We start from the raw sequence: 14,487 nt of genomic DNA, 5'->3' as shown, positions 1-14,487 counted from the left end.
AGGCAATCAAGGACAGGAAAACCACGCCTCAAGAGTGGATGGGAGTTGAGGGAGTAGACATCAGTAGGAATCATTGGAAATTCATATGCTACTCTCATTTCAATAGACAATAAACAATTTCATTTCAATACACAATTATTTGCTCTCCATAACTTCAGTGGAATTCATCTAATCCATTAATACATGATGAAATGGGTCAAAAAGACAGATTATATTGAAAAATTCTAAGCCTTAATGTTAGTGTAAAATAAAATAAATGATGGAAACCAGAAGTATGAGGGCCCTCACACATGGCCAACTGTTGGCTGTCGGTCACTGTCCAGCTGTCAGTGAGTGTCTGTCACCCTAGTTTTTGCGTTTTGTTCCCCACACCATTGACACCAGTTGACCATTGTCTGCAGCTTTTCGACCATTCAGCACGTTTAATCGACGTCTGTGCCGCCGAAGCCTGTTGTGACAGAAATCCCTCTGATTGTCAGTTCAGCTCAGGGCACAAGAAGAGAAACATAAGTGAGGAACGTAAACAATCAACTAAAGTCAAAAGGGAGTGAGATGGAAACAAACTTGTTATATAAGGCAAGATTTTTTTTTAAGCCATGGAGCTCTTTAAAAGAAACGGTTTGTAAGTGTCTGTGTTACTGTTTGCTAGTACACAATAAATATCACTTATTCTTTCAACATTAAATTGTGTTGTTTATATGCTAACTGGCTAACAACACAAACAACATGAGGCAACAGTTGGTACTTGTCAGCACTAGCTCTTTAGTGTCGGTTTGGTGTGTCTGGGCCTTAAAGCAGGATTTACATGTCTGCGCCGAATCAACACAGAATCTGTGAATGCTCACCAGTTATGGTAGAAACAGAAGGCAACTGACTATCACAGGTTACAGCATTATGATTACAGGAGAAATGGCAGAGCATAAAGGTCCAGGTGGGAAAAAAAACAACTAAGTAATTTAGGATTTTGCTGAAAGAGAAGGAAATCATCTATTGATTTATATATACACATATATATATAGATCCCAGGGTAATTTTTTTTGTATTTGGGAACTATTTAAAGGTGTAATTTGTGGTAATTATATTTTGTTGAACTATTAATATTGTATAAAGATCTGAATCTCTGAGTTACTGTTGTTGTTTACAAACTAAAGAAACGAAAGATCATTTTTGTTCAGTTTTTACTGAATATATGAAGGCAAACTGTTAGGTTAACATGTAAAACTATATCACTTTTTTTGCAATTCTATTTTCTTAACTTAATAATAAAATACATATTTTTCTAATATATTGTATTTGTCATATCTTCAAGAATATCATTATTCCAAAAACACCCTGAAATATTGTGATATTGTTTTTGGGCCATATTGCCCACCTCTACTAATAACAGTAGCATGTTGTATTGTGGGGAAAAAGACAAGTGCTTTGTCTGTGTCTGTGTTATAATGGAGATGATTTATGTACTTGTGCTTGAAAATGTCGCAAATCAGTCATGTTTAATCTGTGTTTTACGTGCATTTTAAATTAATCCAACTCTAGAGCACTCCACAGAAACCCCACTGCCAACTATCATTTTGGAGGTATAACTGCAAAGAGACAAAGACACACCACCACACAAGAATAAATGCTCACAACAGCATAGGTCACATGTCTAGGCTGTGGCGAAGGCTCTGCGTAGAGTCTACGCAGAACTATAGATCTGCCTTAAGAAGAAGAGGTACAGTTTTCCACCAAATGGCATCAGAGTGGCCAGACCCCTAGTTTTTATTTGCAAATTTACGACATACTACTGACACAGACTGTAAGCAATGGTTTCAATTTCACTGGTGGCACAGAATACGACTAGAATATCAGTAACAACTAATCTGACATGGTACTAGCTATGCACCTGATTACCTCTCCATAGCAGAGCAGTTTCTATAATTTATTAAGCAAAAAAATCTCCTGGTCCTACTCACTCGGATTCATCTCGTGCCAAAAAAGTATCACCTTTCACTGTCTTGGCCTTCCAGTCACTGTACCGGTGACATTTCTTTATATCTATATAGCTCTTAAATGTACATTTACGATGTCGAAAGTAACTAATGGACTAACGGACCAGCAGAGACACTAGAATCAAGTGTGTCCAACCAAGCTCACACAAAAGAAGTTGAACATGCACTGAAATGTTCTTGAAACAATTTAGTGAAAAGCAGGGCCCCTTCTTCATACCAAAACTACCATCTCTCTATTTCCCTTTTCCCCCTCCTCATTCTCCCTCTTCCCATTTCAACACCTTCTCCCCCCTCACTCTGCATGCAGCTGAGAAAATAGCCCCGTTGCTTTTAGATAGACCTTGACTCTGGGCTCCAGGTCAATTTCCCTAGTTTCCTGACACCGTACACCACCAACAACCAGATGGAGGGAGGGGGAGGACAGGACGATAAGAGAGAGAGCAAAGGGAAAGAAAGAAAGAGAGAACAAGAGCAATAAAAACAGGAGACATACCAAGAGGGAGAAGGGAGGGGAAGAACAGAGGAGAGAGAGAAAAAAAACAGAGATCTCCAAGATTTGAGCTTCCACCATCTGGTTTGAGCTTCAGGAATAAGAATTTGATTACATGACTTTCCCCCTAAAAACACAGAGGGAGGATTGTTGAGAGAACTGCTGCTACAGCAAATGGGACTGGTTACAGTCCAGGGTTGTACATACCCAGAGGATTTCCTCATGGGGAAATAAATGACATGTATCATTAGACTGGTCTCACAGCTCTCTGAATCTTCCCACATTAAAATGCTAACTTAACACATCATACGCAAGTTCAAACTTGAGCTCAGTTTTGCACATTTCTGGAAGCAGAAAAACACAGACATACACTCAAACAGACCAGCAGTTTAACCAGTTTATTAAAACCACTTTACTTGGAAGTTAAATCAAGAATAAGCAAACTTGGAATGTTGCTGAGAATGCCCCATTGCATAGAAAAACTGGTAACTAGAGTAGGTCAAAGCTGAAGCAGTACAGACTAAGACAGACATAAGACTCTAAGACTAAGACTAGCTGAAACCTGCAAAGACTAGATAAACCACACATGATGATTTTTTTAGCCACTGACATTCAGGAAGGAATATAAATCTTATGACTGAGAAGGGTTGGGTAACAAACTCGGTACTTTTTGTTTTTTAACAAGCGTGAGAGCATGAAGTACTGAATATAGGTACTATTTGGAACTGGTACTGAATTCTAGATATTGGTGCTGGTACTGGTATTGCCAGCACTGGTACCAGTTCAAATGTGAACAGGACCCAACCCTCAGACTCAGTACATACACTAAACAATACACTAAACCACTGAAGTTCTGTTGGCAGACAATGCTGCAAATCCTGCGAGAACATTAACTGCAACTTGTTCTTGTACCAAACAAACACGGACAATGACAAACAGCTTGTATTGTTGATATGCAGAGACGTTTGTGTGGAATGGGCAAAAAGGGTGAGAAAACAGTGTAGAGTTTGGTGAGGTTCTAGATGGAGAGGTGGTTAAAACGGTTGAGCCTACAAAGGGAACTGGAGTGAAATTGTAAAACTAAGCCAACTGCAGGTAAAGCTGTTTGTCTACCAGTATGCCTCCATCAGCTGACACACAAGTGACATACATCGCAAATATAAAACAGGTTTTTAAAAAGTCTTTCTGAGAATGACTGACAGCAATGATATGTGAAGACATCAGATGAGACTCTTGACATGTATTTTCGTGACGAACCACCATGTTAGTCCAATTTGAAATCCAGGAGCAGACAGCCTACAGGTTAAAGCATCATGTCTATCAAGCATCCCATGCTGGAAAGCATTACAACCAACACGTTCTCACTCCCTTGTCAAATACCCACATATGGTCAGTGGCTTTTCATGTCAATGTATGATGCACCAGGCACCATCCTGCATCAGTTTTGGACATTCAAGGACTGTGTGTCAATTTATGCTTGTTACATGCATTGCATCTATTCAAAATAAACACAGGAAATGTACAGTTTCTGCTTATCAAATGCATACAGTCTTTTTCAAAATAGAATGTAGCTAAATCACTTTGTTCTTAGGTTTACTTTCTTAGGTTTAGGCAATAAAAAACTGTGATTAGGTTTAGAAGAAAATCATCATGGCCTTTCTTAAAATAAAATTTGTAACTAAAAGAAATACAACGACACATGACATATGCCACTAGCATAGTATGCTACGCATGCTAGCACACTATGGCTGTGCCTGAAATCATTCACTCATTCACTGTTCCCTCCTCACTATATAGTGAGCTCATCTGCAATCAATGTGAAAAAACACTTACGGACACTACTCAGGTCATTTTCTCTGTGCCATGAATTACATAATTGCTGTCGCACAATTAAAACACGTCATATCAATGTCAGCCGGTGAACGATCCATAACAAATACTGACATGCATATTTGTGATAAAAACATGAAATTATACTGAGCGTGTTTTCCCCAAATTAATAAGTAACATTACAAAGTACTTGTGGCTGTTTGTGTTTTGTTGTGAGATGCCCTGTTCTGCTCACATTAAATATGGGCCTATTAGTAACATTACACTGGCAGACAGACTTAGATGAATTTAATGACATAATGCATTACACCAAGCCAAAACTACAAAATTAAGACTTGTGTTGTAATTAACTGGAAATACTGTATATTAACATTTTACATTTTCATACTCTTAAAATCTTGAATCATGTTTGATTCCCCATTTCTATACACCTTCTAAGATGTAATAGCTGAAAGAAATCAAATGAAGACGTGAACACACTTCTTAAAGCTCCTGTATAATTAGTTTACAGAGGGTTAAGTAAGTATTAAATATTCATGACAAAATCAGCAACAAGCAAAGGAAAAGGTTGAAAAAAAACTTAATAGGTATAACTTATTAAAGAGTTTAACAAGCAAAAATTCAGCTTCAGTTAAAAACTCTGCTTTGTCAGTCAGATTTGAACGCCAGTCGGCTGACAACATAATCAAACAACCGCACAAATCTAACTCCAACCAAGACTTTGGCAGAAGAATGTGTTCTCATGTAGGAGCCCATCAATCAGAGAGCAACTGATTGAGAATGTGTTTTCGGGGCCTGTAAAAAAAAAAAAAAAAAAGCAGCATTTTTTTCCCCACTAAAAGCATATTGTTTGGCTTAGCATATTACTCAACAGTAATGAATATAAATAAGGCATTGCCTATGGCAATAATTCCATGTGCCACAGGCAATGAAAGCACACCATGAATCCTACTGATCCTGAAAGGCCTGTCCTTCACTGTGCTGACTTACAAGCAGAATGCAGCTGGCAGACTGTACACAACATTCAACTGTAGATAACGAAACCTGTGTGGTTCAGGAAGTCAAAACATTTCCACTCATGAGCCAACAGGTTTTTTTCAATTATTGATTATTCAAGTATCATAAAAACCTGCAATCCAATACCGTAGCCCGACAACAAATACACCGTTCCAATAATACTATAGTGAGTGACCATCGTGAGTTAGAGGGCTCCTGCAACAAACTCCACTGTGCATCGTAGAGGAGCTCATGATCATGTGTACCTCCTGTGCTTTTTTTTAATTGGGCTCCTACATTTGTCAAAATATGACCACCCAGTCACAGAAGAAAATGTTGGCACTGTATGTTTCTGCAAACCACAAATGTGTTACATTTGCACGTCTTGTATCATTTCAACAATTCTAAAGTGAAGTACAATATTAGCTGAGTTTGTCATTGGGAGGTGGAGGATGGCGTGAGCCCTAGGCGAGATGCCTGCCAAGCTGCAGACCACTGTTCAAGACCAACAAACAGCAAAACCAATTGTTTATTCGGGACCTGTCACTGTTTTTCCTGCAACTTTTCAGCCCCCAAACGTGAGTGTTTTTTAGCAACCCGTAGCTGTTTATCAAGCGCGAAAAGTGCCATGAAAAGCAGTTGATTTTTACTGAGACATCGCTGAGTGCCCTTTCGGGACAGTGGCACAAAAAGCTGTTCCTTTCTACTGAGACATTGCTGCTTTTCCAGCCAGGATTGTGCCTCCAAAACTAGGTATTTTAAACCAAAACATGATCTTTTCCTAACCATAACTAAGTGCTTTTCTTAGCGGCTGTTCGATCCCCAGCGTTTCCAGTCTGCTATGTTAAGGTATACTTGGGCCAGGCACTGAACCCCAAATTGTTCCTGGTGGCTGTTCCACTGGTGTATGCGTGCTTACAAACTTAGTAGCTGGTGGCACCTTATATGGTAGCCCCGGCCACTAGTGGCGTGAATAGATGAATGTGACATGTAGTGTATATATATTAAAGCACTCTGAGTGGTTGGAAGACTAAAAAGGCGCTATAGAAGTGCAGGTCCATTTACCACGTTAACCACAGTGTTGTTAAAACATAACATCTGAAAGTATTCCCTACAAAATAACATGCAAATGTAACACATCCATGGTTTGCAGAACAATGCCATTTACAATGCCAACATTTTTTCTGGCGATTGGGTTGCCGGATGCTGCTGGGCTATCTGATACTAATCATCATCATAGAGGTCCATGTTGTTGGAAAGAATATCAGTGTTTTTCATGGCTGTTCAACTCCAAATCAAATGTCAACTCTGAATGGAAGGCTGTAACAAAGAGCAGCCCACTGGGTTGCAAAGAGACAGAGCTGGAGAAATAGAGACTTGGAGATATACACACACATTTGCTGGACCCATTCCTTGCAGGCAGCCGACCTAAAATTAGTTGGTCATGGAGTGCTGAGTTGAAATTCAGCGTCTGACTATTTTTTAACTGTTGCATGACCAGGCAATTTAAATGGTTGTTTGAAAGAGATGTGTAGAGGTAGAAAGGGTCTGTTGAGCATGTTTTCTGGTTGCTTTTCATATTTAGACAGTGCACACATTAAGACACAAAAATAAGTTTGGGTTCTCACTCACGAAATAAAAATTGTTTGTTTTAGTCAGCTGCAGAAATGTGTTAACGTAAACAGGAAGGATCAATTTTTAAATGATTAATCCTGAAGAATTTATAGTTGCACAATTCAAGCAAAATGTACGAGGTGCAGGCTTAAAAGCATCCCCCTTTTTCCCGTGCACTGCAGCAGCAGCAGCTACTGCCCAAGAATAGACTAACGAAAATTATCAGCACTCCTGACATGGGCAAAGGACACCCATCAGAGATACAAGACCTAAGTCCAGAGAACAGAATCTAGGTCAGAATACTTTCAGATAAGTTTTAGCTTGCCTAAAGGCTTTTACAGTAGATTCAGCACTGCATACTATTGCTGCCCTTCAGATTTCTTTATTTGATTGACTTAAGTTCAGATAGGGGCATGAACAAAACCACTGAACAATCTCATCATCAGTATGTTACAACTCTTTTTTACAGGTGTCTGTGTGTCATAACATCAACCAGTCATAACTGCAAATGATTTGACAACAAATATGATGACATTAAGTGTATCTCAACTTATACAAATTAATTTTGGTCCCATAAAACTGCGAAACTATGTAAAGAGACGACTACAATACCAGCACTGTTCATCTCAAATCCAGTATGCTCCGCGATTTTGGGCTGTCCCAGACGAAAGATGACCAACTTGAAAGAAACATGGCGATGTCTTTGGTTGTGGCTCTCAAACGGTGGTCCCATGTTGCACAGTGAGAGGTTCAAGGATGGCCGTGCGATCAAAGACAGCCTGGGATAAAATTCTGACAGTGTCAAAAATTGGGGATGACCATCTCACTGTGTGACTGCTGTTATGACGTACGTCTACAAACCAACCAATAAAAAATGCAGCATGAAATAACGCACTGGCTCTAAACCCAAACAAACAGACGGATAGCAGCTTGCCATGTAAGCAAAACAAGGTAAAAAAATTTGTGGGATTCCAGCAAAGAAGAAAACCTCACAGAGTTGTGGCAGCAGAAGCCATGTGTCCTCCAGCTCTTACTATGATCACGTAAAAAAGGAGGAAGCATAGAAGGAAATAGTGGCGGAGTTGCAGCTGCCAGGTGAGCAACCTAGCAGCTAGATAACACACACACACACACACACACTGCAGTACAAAGTGCCCACAAAACTTCAGGTAATGGTAAATGGACCTGCATAGCACCTTTCTAGTCATCCAACCACTCAAAGAGCTTTTTACACTGTGAACACACTACAAGGTTCCACTTTCTTCTCACACACACACACACACACAAAGCACCAAGCACCAAGCAATGTGGTGTTCAGTATCTTGCTCAAGGATACTTCGACATGCAGACTGGAGGAGCTGGGGATCGAACCACTGATCCACTGATTGGTGGACGACCTGATCTACCTCTGAGCCACAGCCGATGGCCAATAATGTGACAGTCTATTTTGCGCTTCATAGGCTACAACGTACAGTGACAGGCTATGACGTACAGTTGGAGAAGTTATAACCTGTGCAGCAACCTTGCACACTCTGTGTAAAACTATTGCATTGTACGTCGTAGCCTGTGATTCTGTAGGTGCTGTCATTGTACAGTATGCATACATCAAACTCGTACCCAGTCGTACCCAGGTTTAATGGTTCCATGTTACACAGTGTAGCATGCTCTAAACTTCTAAGATTGCTAAAATCTCATATAGGAGGCTTAATGCGGATGTTAAAAAGCCTAAAACATAGGGGCTCATGCACACCTTCAAAAACTTGAAGTGAGGTGCATAGGAGGAAAGTGTCCATAGACAAAGAAAAGGGAATTCCTGCACACTGTGGTGTTACTTGCAATAAACTTGATGATGGTCTGACAAGCAAAACATTGTTTATCCAATTAAATTTACTGAAGGTAACAGGACAGTGTGTGGGAATTACCTTTTCTTTGCAGATGTGTAAAAAGCCTCAAGTTAAGGCTGAATGTTGGCTTTTTACATTTGGTAACTTTTATAAAAAAAATTACTTTTTGTCATATTTTTTGAAACAGTCACTTTATCCACAAAGTAGTCCATGAGACAGACAGTTTGGAAAAAATGTGTTCCTCCTCCTAATGGCATTTGCTAAAATCTACCACAGCTGTGCGAAAACAACCAATCAGAGTCGAGGAGTCTCTAGCATAGCTGCCAATTACAGTATGTCCATAACTGCTCAATGACTACTGTCATACTGTCAGTCTAGGCAGCCCTGATCAAATATGAATCAATACTCTGTTACTGCATTGTCTATTTCTCACCTCAGATGTTTTCAGAAACATATGTTAGTGTACTGTTTAGCTGTAAACAGTATCTGTAGTTGACTTTTTGACTCACCAACCAATGGGACTGGTAGATGAAAAAATCCACTGGCTTAGCACATTTTTTACTGGCGAAAATAAAATCAATTTTTTGTATCATATATACAATTGTTTCAGTACATTTGATTGAGATAATAAGGTATTATGTTTATTACAAAATTAACAAAGAGACTGGAGCAAAATCTGAACTAAAATTATTATCTAACAAATGATTACCACAGCTTCATTATGTGACTGAGTTCCTTCTGGTAAGCACTGATGTAGTGTTTATGTCTAGGGCTTTTATTGTGAAAGGTAAGAATGGAATGAGTGGAGCTGTAATGCACTACTTTTGACAGCGTAGGAGGCAATTAAGATTTTTCCGTCTTCATTCAGACTAAGGAGCCTTAGTGTAATTTTTCGATCACTTTCATAAACTGTACCTAGCAGCGGACCCAACAAGTGATCAGCTGATGTCTCATAGGGTACACAGTGCTGCAAAACTCTGGCTCTGGCAAAACTCAGCGTCCTGGCGCCATTTAGATGCACGTAAAATACGTCTGTTGTGTTTGTATTTGTAGGTCTGTGTGTGTTTGTGTCAAACTCTGACACTCACAGCAGAGCAGTGTGCCCGTAAAAGACACCAAAACGCAGTACAAATTCAGCATATTACATGGCTATTCAGGTACAAACATTTTCCCACCAGAGTGGCAGATAGCTTTCAGATATTTTCTTGCCAGACAGAAAATCTGCCCACATTTGGCTCTTGGTGAGTGTTAATTTTGGACCCTGGCTGTGCTTCTGTTTTGGCTCGACTCTTTTCAACATGGCAGCCAGGTCACAAACTTTCTAACAAATTCCATTAGAAGCACTACAAGAAGGAGGATGAACATGACATTTTGTTTTTATAAAAGTTACCAATTATAGCTTGCACCTTATAGTCCCTGTTACACTTTAAACATAATGCTCTAGAGTAATGAGGCATATCAACAAACATATGTTACTGGCCAAATGCTGGACTGTTTATTGGAAACCAGCAATGGAGTGTTAATAGTTAATGGACTCTGGTACATTCTGCTGTTTCACTATGTTATGCAAAATGCAACACAGAGCCAGGGGAGCAGACAAGGTTATGGACATGTTATGACATGTCACACAGGCATGAAAGCTTAAAATCTGCTTCCTATTCTTATACGGTGATGAATCGCATTATGACCTGTGACAACAGTCTGTTACAGAAGAATGTGTTCATTATCCCACAACAGACGGGTTGTGTTTAAAAGCTGTATTAGAAGAAAAAGGAGAGGCTTTTCGGATTTCTCCTCCACTCCCTTTGTCCTTTCCGCTACATTCCTTTCCTCTATTATACCTAGTTATGCAACTACTGCTCCTGGATGTGTACAGGCAGAGAAAGACAGAGAAAGAATGAGAGAGAGAGGAAATGAGAGAAAAGCATGGTGTTCAGTCAAAATAACACACTTTTACCTAAAAGCAAACACATCTGCAGTTGGGGGGGGTCGCTACAGCATAGTATTGTGATATTTTGCATAACAAATATTATACACAGACATAAAGTATTGATTTTGTAATTAAATAAATTACTAATATTGTAAATACTAATTATTTTTTGGTAGCCTAATAGAATACTAAAATAAATTGCTTTTTCAGTTCACTGAATACATGTTGCTGTAAAAAGTGATTGAAGTGAGATGAAAAGACTGAAAACTTCATCATAGATAAAAACAGATGCTGACAAAGTTTTTCCTGAATTTGCAGTAAAGGTAGTAAATCACAATATATCACGATACATGTTAGCACAGTACAATTTAACAACAACATATATAATATAATAACAACACAATAATATTGCATCATAAACTAACAATTGTGATAAGGGACCATTTGTTATTTATGAGACGGGAGGTGGGTGGTGCAAAAAGGGGGAGGCATGTCAAATATTTTTTAAGCACTGAAGGGAACTTGTGTTTTTTATTTTTGGTTCGGGATGGGCATACAAATTTAAATGGTTGTATTTTGTATTTATTTCACCACAGCTTTTTAAAGAGTACATGCCCAAAATTACACCATTTATAGTGGCCAGAAAGTGTAAAAACAGAAATTGTTGTTGGATTTTCAAATTTTCGACAGCCCTTGGACCATCATGTGGGATGAAGGCTTCTGTCAGAAACAATACATAAACAGATCTGGGCTTAGAATAGTTATGTTTAATCTGCTGTATATCACTTTATTCCACGTCTCATTTCAATTTTTAACTAACCAGCATGAATGTTGAGAGTTAAATTCCAAGGCTTATTTCAACTCCAGAATTTTGTCTTCAACGTTTTACTTTCAGACATCAAATGGTAAGTTTTAAAAATGTAATTACTAATTCACTGTGGAAGGCGAATTATGTATTTTCCGCCACTCATTTAGAGAGGCCCAAGGAAAAATATTTGTAGCTTTAGGAGAGTCAAAATCATGAAGAAGAGGAAGAAGAAGTAGTACACTGCAGCCACCCCCTCTACTGATAAGTAAATAACAGCCCCTAATATCGTATCGGGGGGCTCTGATGATTCCCCCTACTAATCTCCAGTGTATTAAATATAAACCTCTGGTCCCTGCTTTTCCCACACAGGTTCCAAATGGCATGACAATAGATAACTAGCTTTCCAGTAGCCAAACAAATCCACGCAAAGCCACAGAAATTTGTTTAATGGGGTTAAGTTCGCCTGTCCTCCTGTGTGCTAACTATGCTATGTTCGCCAGGTTAAACTGGGCAGGGCCGGCTAATAATATCTTAAAGATGACAGCTGTACCGGACACTCCTTAATGGATGAACAAGTTAAACTCGAAAGGTTCCACCGTCACCGATACTTACAAAGTTACATATTGTTACGGGTGACTCACCAGCAGCGTGCACGGCCATGATTCATAAACAACATGATTAGCATTAGCTTTTGTCTCAATAGCAAATCAACAGCCACAGGCTAACGTTAGCTATTTCGCCATTTGTAGTACAAAAACTAAAATACTGTGTGTTGTGTGTAACTACTTGTTAACCAAAATTATGTCATTTATTGCTGACAAAGTTTCCGTACTAATCTGGAAAATTAAAGGAGTAAGGTCACAAGTTAGCCCAAGGACGGTAACAAGTTAGCCAAGCACGCTAACAAAGTTCGATCCAATCAGCAGCCCTAATTTTCTCCACGAGGAAAAATGACCATTTTAGTTCACTTAGAGTACTTCAGTTGTCTTGGTACTTACACAACGGTTCTCGAAATCATCCAGGACACCATGTTTGTTGTAGGGCTGTGTCAGAAGTAGAAGACAGCCCGGTGATAACGTTAAAGGCTAGCCGTACCGCTGTAACACTTCTTCAGCCAAAACTTCGATGGGGGAATCCAGGACCAGCTAGTTATGTCACTGTACATCGGCCAACCAGCATGTCAGAAAAACGTCCACTCTCACTGCTCTGTCTTTGCAGCCATACCTAGGCGATAGAATATCTATCCAATATGATTCTTGATGTTTAGTAGCAATCTCTCATCCTCTCCAGGTTTCCTCCTTTCCTCTCTACTTTACTCCCCAGTTCCTGGCACCAGAACGGTGCTTACAGATAGCCCCTGACGTCAACAGGAAAAGAACAACCTCCCGAATAGGCTATTGGTCAGTTCAGTCTGTTTACAACAAAAAACAACTCTCATTGGTTGGCCGCGTTTGCCCATGTGACTTTTGCGTTTGACAGAAGCGGTGTAATTTCAAACTCAGCGACCCGGGCTGTGATTGGTCAGTCTGAGATTCGTGGCGAATTCCAACCAACCGGTGAGAGAAGCAATGAGGGTGTTCGATGGGTTTTCCAAGCGTTGTTGTTGGGGAGCATTTTCCCAGCGTCGAGATGTACGCTGGCTTTATTTTACGTTTTAGTGCACTTAGTGTATGTGGTCTCAGCCTCAACAGCTTGCTGGTCACAATATTAGAAACGTCAATATAAAGAGAGTTTCAATAAGCCCCTCTAGGATCGACCAAAGGAAGAGCGAGTGTGTGAAACAAGCGCTCTTTTCTCGTTGGAAAATATATCGTGAAGGGCAATGACTGTACATTAGTTATCATTGATCTATAGGTGTCTGTTTACAAAAAATGTATCATTAAATGTAATGAAGCAAAAAAGAGTCAGTGTTCCTTGCTTTGCAGAAGAAAAAAAAACATTTTCTCCTTTATTTTAAGCTGTGTTATAGAATCCTTTCAGGAACAAGAGGTACAATGAAACATACCACAGTTGTAAGATATAGACCAACACATTTGAATCATGAAGAATCCTACAAAGTTTTGTTCATCAATAGACTAAATAAATTGAAATTAGAACAATAACACAGGTTCATGAATATTCTCAAAGTTTTTTCAAATGTACATTGTGCAAGGTATGGCATATAAAAGGGGCAGTTCAACCCCAAATCAAAATACATATGTTTCCTCTCACCTGTAGTGCCATTTATCAATCTAGATTGTTTTGGTGTGAGCTGCCAAGTGTTGGAAATAACTGCCTTCTCTCTAAGGCAGATGGAATTAGATGGCACTTCCTTGCAGTACTCAAAAAAATACATTTGAAAAGGTCAAAAGCAATGTCTTAATTAACACAATGTGTTAATTTTGTTAACAAAAACTATGAGGAAAATTATTTGTCAACCTTTTTTTCGAGATGAAGACAGAATGTTGATGAGCTAAAAATAGATCTTGATGATAAAAACTATGACGAAATCTATGTGTCATTTTCGTTGACAAGACGAGACTGGATGGGAATGTTGGTGGTGGACTATCGGACATTAAAAATGAGACAAGAGGAGAGCTGAATGATAACTTTTATGAAATGTGTTAGAAAATGAAAGCCGAGAACAGCCATGTTTCCAATTATGTTCTAATGCTGTTTGAGCAGCATGAGATTGGACCACCGACTGGCTGAAAACATTCAGCAGTAAATAATCAGCCATGTGTGTCTGACTGTGGATGATGGAGCTGTTCAATGGATTTATCTAGTTTCTTAATTGCAGTTGGCTGTTAGGAGCTAGCTCCACTTGTGAGCCAGAACGGCAGCAGAGCAAGTAGCCACCAGCCACCATCCTGTCTTTATATCTGTTCCCCACAGGAATCCACTCAGTCCAGGCTGTCTTAAGAAGGTTTATGGTTTGATGCTGTTTGACAGGCAGGTAGAAGGCTCAGATATTAGTGAGTATAGCTGTGTGTAAATAAACAGTC

At 39.3% G+C, this 14,487-nt stretch overlaps 1 protein-coding gene across 1 annotated transcript in view; it reads right to left on the bottom strand.

Moving 5' to 3' along the window:
• reep3b (receptor accessory protein 3b) overlaps positions 1 to 12,845 on the bottom strand; it is a 61,509-nt gene extending 48,664 nt beyond the window's left edge. Inside the window, exon 1 of the mRNA XM_049563936.1 lies at positions 12,502 to 12,845. Coding sequence (XP_049419893.1) covers positions 12,502 to 12,533 — 32 coding nt within the window. The 5' untranslated portion in view covers positions 12,534 to 12,845. The remainder of the gene's footprint in view (positions 1 to 12,501) is intronic.
• Positions 12,846 to 14,487: the final 1,642 nt, after the last annotated feature.

This window comes from Epinephelus fuscoguttatus, linkage group LG20 (assembly GCF_011397635.1).
Source record: "Epinephelus fuscoguttatus linkage group LG20, E.fuscoguttatus.final_Chr_v1".
Lineage (NCBI taxonomy): Eukaryota > Metazoa > Chordata > Actinopteri > Perciformes > Serranidae > Epinephelus > Epinephelus fuscoguttatus.
The sequence above is the reverse complement of the archived record's forward strand: the minus strand, read 5'-3'. Positions and strand labels throughout refer to the sequence as shown.